At 50.9% G+C, this 6,158-nt stretch overlaps 1 protein-coding gene across 1 annotated transcript; it reads right to left on the reverse strand.

Annotated features, from left to right (window-relative positions):
* Positions 1 to 237: 237 nt before the first annotated feature.
* CD40LG (CD40 ligand) lies at positions 238 to 5,918 on the reverse strand. Its single transcript, XM_080554419.1, has 6 exons — positions 5,509 to 5,918; positions 3,521 to 3,658; positions 2,699 to 2,744; positions 2,406 to 2,453; positions 2,129 to 2,191; positions 238 to 811 (listed from the first exon to the last, which is right to left on the reverse strand). Exons 1-6 carry the CDS (start codon positions 5,662 to 5,664, stop codon positions 444 to 446), a joined length of 819 nt encoding a protein of 272 aa, XP_080410545.1. The 5' UTR covers positions 5,665 to 5,918; the 3' UTR covers positions 238 to 443.
* Between the last annotated feature and the right edge of the window lie 240 nt (positions 5,919 to 6,158).

A 6,158-nucleotide genomic window follows, 5' to 3' on the forward strand; every position in this document is an offset into this window, starting at 1 on the left:
TGTTTTTTCCGTTGATGTTTTGTAAGCAGATTGGTACAGGAGATAAGCATGAACCTAGCGTGGAGTGGAGTACCCTGAGCCATCCTGTGGTGTTAGGAAAGAAAGGCTGCTGGTAGAGCCTGCTAAATAAAGCTTACGTGGTACAATGGAGCCATCCTCCCTGCCAGGCGAGCGGGGCACGGTGGCACACGGCCCCAGCACCTCCCAAATGGTCAGCAATGAAAGAAAACAGCAAAGTGCAGACAACGACAGCTTCAAACTTTGTTCCATTTCTGTTCTTAGGGCCCCTTGGCCCTCATTAATAAATAACAAAATATACAAATTAACAAACAAGGACAATAAAGAGGCAGAGGAACATAAATACGGGAAACAAGGAGAGCCACTTGGCTCAACAAAGTCGGGCTGGGCCTCCTGGGGGGGGTGCGGCTTGGAGTGGCCCCCTCCTACAGCTTGAAGATGCCAAAGTAGGTGCTGCCATGGCTGTAGTTCACTATCGTTGAGTCTGTCACGTTGACAAAGATCATGTCGCCCTCCCGGAGCTCAAAGACACCTCCCTCCCGGATGGACTGGAGGTCGCAAACTGCCGTGGAGGTGCTGTGCGTGTTGAGTCCCTTCAGCAAGAGCCGGTCCTCTTCCATGGGGAGGTACAAATAAATATAGAGGGTAAACGGTGCCGAAGCCGCTGCCTTGGTGCAGAAGCTGACTTGTGCGTAGATGTAGTAGAGCCCTGCCTTCTCCACCTTCAGCTTCCCCTCGTGGTAGGATATCAAGCTGTTCATCGGGGCGTAGTTCGTCGTCTTCCACTCTAGCACTGTGAGGAGAAAGCACGGCTGTTGAGCTGGGACAGATCCAGCTTGGGAGGCTGATTTTTGGGGGATAGCCCCATGGATATTGGACATCACAGCCTCCATCCCCTATGGGGCAGGCAGGGTGGTGCTGTCCATCTCAGGACACCTTCTGCAGCCCATGGGACAGGGCTTCTGTCTCCAAGGCCGGGGCATGCTTAACCCCTGTTTCTGGTTGCTGGCCTGCCCTGCCACAAGCCCTTGTGTTGATGATGTGAGTGGAGGACCACTTTGCTTCCTTTGTCTAGCCAAGTGGAAATACTTGGGATGGAGGACTGCAAACAGTTGCCACTACAGGCCAAGTTCCTTGGTATCTCCGTGGCTTTTGGTGGCCCAGCCTCCAAGCCCTGCGAGCACTTCCAGAACACCCTTCAGTTCCTGTATTCAGAGGCACCCATCCCAAGCCATAGAGTTTTTCCAAGCCGGAAAAACTGCATTTCTTCCAAAGTCCTTTCTCCACTTAGCCTCCACCAGTTCCTGGAGAAGGTAAGACTTCTCCAGGGAAGTACAAAAATGACCGTCCCTCAGGTTTGGTGCACTGGGTCCCTGGCAGGGTGCAGAGCTCCAAGGGTCTGCATGGTACGTGCTGCTCCCACCTCCCAGAGCTCTGCTCACCTCACAGACCTGCTGCTGCCGTAGCTTTTGGGGCACTAGTGGTGCCACGGCCATGGCTGTTGAGCTGGGCTATGGCTCTGGGGAGGGTTGTGCACCTCCTTCCTACAGAGACGATCATGAGATCAGTGAGGGTGAGCAAACCAGCTCCAAACCCTGCTCCAGGGGGAACCACACGCAGCCTGTGGTCTGTGCCCGTGCATCCCACGGGGACACCCCTGCTCCCCACCTCCGAGCTGCGGAGCCAGCTCCAGGCAGCCTGCTGAGCGCGGGGCAGCGTCAGCCTGCTTTGTGATCGCAACAAGCGCTCGAGCGGGGAGTTTTAAAAGGCAGCAAGCATCTCGCTTCTTTGATCTTATCTAACACAGAGCTTTCCACAGGTAGACTGAGCTCTGGGTGAATTGCTGCGTCAGAGATGGAAAGAGCAGTTGCTGATTACTGGCAGTTACTCCAGAATTAAATCAAACATGCTCAGATTGAGAAATCCTTGCCAGGTTGAGAGGCTGACCTTGCAAACTCTTATTCACCTCGGTTGGCCTTGCTCTTGCAGGTGGGAGGCTTGCTTGTGCCATGGGACACGCTCCTGTGCTGGAGGTGCAGCGTCCCCGTCCCTGTTGGATACCCACCACCATGCCCAGCCCTGCCGGCTGGCACCGAGGGCTCTGCCTTACCTGGCACCGCCTTGCTGCTCCTCTGCCCTGCCAGGTGGGCTGCAATCGGCTGCCTCTTCTCGGCTGAAATTGGGAAAGGCCGGTGTTACTGAAGGCCGAGCACCCTCTCTCCCCCCTGCAGCATGGCTCTCCACCAGGACCGCAGCGCCTCCCAGCCTTGGGGTTTCCCCAGGGGCCAAATCCAGCTCAGAGACACAGTCTCCAAAGCAGCCCCCGAGTGAGGCAAGGTCTGGCCTCTGCTTAGCAATGACAGGACCTGGACCTGTCTGCTCCTTACCTGCCACGGATGTCTCATTCCTGCTCTTCGAGTGGGGGTGCTCATGGCCTGCAAGGAGAAAAGGCCGCGGTTTTAATTTCGGGTTCATTTTCGTTGACTTTGTGCAGTGCAGCTGACTGGAGAGATAGCCGTGCCTGGCGCCCGGTCTCTGCCAGCTCTGTGTCGTGCACAGTCCTACCCCCATGGGGACGCCCTGCTACACCCGACTGACCCCACCACGGGCACCAAAGGACCCGACCCTGTCCCCTGCAGCCGCTCGTCTCCCCGCCCTCCAGCAGCACCAGGACACTCACCTCTTTGCATTTCAAACTTTGGCCCCTCCTTGTTGGCTGCCCCATCCTGAAACAACAGCAAAAATATACATTCAAAACATATATTCTTACGTTTCTAAAATATAATATTTTAAGATGTACAAATCAAACATTGGAAAAGCCTACCAAGCCCCCCAGGATTGTGTGTGGCCATGGCCTGCCCTGATTTTTGCAGAAGGCGGGGTTGCAAGGCTTTTGTTCTTAAATTTAAAATGCTGTGCAATTAATTTAAAAAATGTTGTGCAATTAAAATGTTGTGCAAGGTGGCTCTTCTGCACCCAAGTGAGAGAAGTCTCTGGCCTGGCGGGAGGTGATGTCCCTGAGCCATGGGGAGGCATTTGCATAACACCTTCCTCCTCCTCCTCCTCGCAGGAGCTGTGCCGCCTGGCCCAAGCCCTGCACCGTCAACAATGTCTAGGCAAAGAGAGCATAAAGGTGCTCCCACCATCAAGTGGCCACGAGCATCCTCATGCCCACCAGGTGCAGGATGCAACAAGGTGCCAGGCAGCAGAAAATCAATATTTTTCAGGCCACGATGGAGCACAGGGGTGGCAGCTCCATCCCGCCCCACCTTGGGCATGCCACAGTTGGCTCAAGCCCGCTTTGAGCAAAAATGGATGAGAGCGATGTCAATACAGTGTAAAAATATAGTGTTAAAAAGAAAAGTATAATAAAGGTCACGTGCTCTGCAGCCCCAATGTTAAGGACACCCCTGGCTTTCAAAAAAGCTTTGGGTGATGTGTGTGCGCCTGGGATCCTCCCTGCACCTTCAGCAGGGTCTGTATCCACTCAACAGCAATCTACCTTGCACTGGAGGTCCTTGAAGCCTTTTAAAATTTTTTCACAGTCCAATAACGTCGACTTCTGACCTTCTGCTGTTTGACATTTCTGTACTTTCCTCAGGAAGATGTAGTCTTCATTTAAGCTCAACGCCTCTTCCATCTGCCGGCGGGGGAAAGAAGAGAGGGTCAATGGGCTGTTACTGGGAAAAAAGCAGGAGCGCAGCCAGGCGATATCTACCCCTTCCCACGAGAAGCCGCGGCTTGGAAGCTCGGTGGCAGTTGCTCAGCTTTGGGAGGAGAGGGGCAGACTCCCACAAGCTGCCGGCACGGCCTGAGCGCACACATCCACCAGGAGCTGCACCGACCCGCTGGCGTGCAGCGCTGGGTGAGAGGAGAGCTGCTCCCACCCTCCTGGACCTGCATCAGTAACTGATTTATATTTTCCGCTCTGCTTTTTACAAAAGGTGGCCGGCAAATGTGCGTCTGACTGCATCTATGATAGTGGCACAGAAACGCCAGCGAGCAGTTTGGGCAGGCTGCTGGGAAGCCTGCCTAGCCCACCGGGGGCAGCTCCTTGGTTTTGGGTAGCTTATTGGCTAAACGAGCTGCCAAAAGGCCAGCACAGCTTGTGAAGTGGGGCTGAATTCTGCCAGGAGTTTCAGATTAAAAAAAAAAAAAAAAAAAAAAGATTAAAAAAATCAGAAAGCTGAAAAAGAATGATATATATAATTATATAAATATAAATATATTAATATATATAATTATATATAATATGATTAGATATTATATATACAATTATAATATAAATGTAATTATTTTATATAATATGATATAATATAAAGTAATCATATTTATATAATTATATATATACATACATAAAAATATTGATTTTTGAAATGACACCTGTTTTCAGAAAAATCTAATATTTGGCTAGGCAACAAAGAGAAGTCCAGGCTGACTTCTGGCAATGCTGGGTCAGGTTTAAAACCTGCCACGAGCGCTGCAGAGAGCTGCAATCCTCCTGCCCCTTACGACTGCGCCTCATCTGCTCTGCTCCAGTGGGGCAGATGCCACGGCCCGGAGTAGCCACACTTGGCTCCAGCAGGGACCCCCCCAGCCCCCCGGCCGCAGCCCTCGATGCAGCAAGGTCCCCCTCCCACCCTCTGCTCCAAGCCACCCAGCTCAGATTTGCTGCCTGCCCGTGAAGATCGGCAGTCACCCACTCGTATCTCAATTCGGATCAAGAAAACACATTTAAAACCCACTTATACAAATCTTATCTTTGCATCTGCTGAGGAGATGGGTTTTCTGTAACTGGTAGTCTCTGCGTTTTCTGCTTTGGGAAAGAAATGTTTTAGATCGGTGACTTTAAGCATCATGCAGTGCAGCTGCAGTCACAGCAACCTCAAAAACAGTTTTTCAGTTTTTTAAATTTTCGGTATGTATTGTCCCACGTGTGGGACAGGATTATGGATATTGTGTCCGTTTCATAAAAATAAAGACAAAGTATTAAGATCCACTGTTTCCTTCCCAAAGCAGAAAGACAGTATCTGAAGTGAGATGTTGGTAAAATTAATACATGCAAACACAGAAAAAAATCATTTCTGGACTCCCTCCTCCTCCTGATGAGCGTCCCGGTGCTGCCAGGTGCCATGGCACCAGAACGACCACCAGGTAACCCGAAAAACCTGAAACAATCCTTCGTGTTTAAGCCCCCTCTCCTCTCCCAGACTGGCCACTGTCTGCCAGGTTTGCTCTTAGCAGCTCCTCTTTATTGACCCATTCTCTCTTTGTTAATGAAGGGAACGGGTCTCTTCCTCTGCGTACATCTTCACTTAGTGGCAAATTAAAGCAGAAATAAGAACATGGGTGTATAAATACCACTCCTGCATCAGTCCAGTGGCCATCATCATCTTGCACCATATTCACCCTGAGGGTGATCAGGGCTCTCCACACTGAAGGCAAATTGTGTTAGCAATCCAGCAGAGACACCCTTATCTCTACACTTACCTTATCCATCTTCATGTGAAGATACAAACAGAAGAGTACAGTCCCGATCGTCTGTACTACCATAAATACAGCGAGGAAGCACATGAACATTTTCATGGTGCTGGGAGAGGTGCTGCTCATGGATCGGGGTGCAGCAGAGCTGTAGGCTTCATTCATCCTCCGGGCACGTTGCTGGTGCGCCTTCAAATGATCTGCTTGCAAGTAGCATGAGAACTGTTGTGTGAGCACCCGCTGCTCAAGGGATACAGGTTGCAGCAACCTACACTTCCTGGAAAAAAACCTTCGTAGTGGGTACGTTTGTTCACTACCATCTCCCACAACAAAAAAAAAAAAGGTTACTTAGACTTTCTTCTCTGGTTCACTTCCATGCTTTTTCCTACCATCCTACCAGAAGCAGATATCGATTCTTATTCCGTATATTCATATTTGCCTTCGAAACGCTCCTGACTCTGCCCCGGTGTTTTTTTCCTGTTGTGGATGAAAACCTCACGACTAGTCATCCTCAGAGCAACGAAGACTGTGACTCCACGGGCAGCACTGCTGAGTGGTGGTGCGGGCTGCCAGGGGTTAGGAAGCACTTGGGAAGTCAGCTGTTTCTCAAAAGGAGAAGAAGGGCTTTCTGCTCTCTGTTTTCTTCATGAGAAGGACAA

This window comes from Anser brachyrhynchus (assembly GCF_964034855.1).
Source record: "Anser brachyrhynchus genome assembly, chromosome: 13".
Taxonomy (NCBI): Eukaryota; Metazoa; Chordata; class Aves; order Anseriformes; family Anatidae; genus Anser; species Anser brachyrhynchus.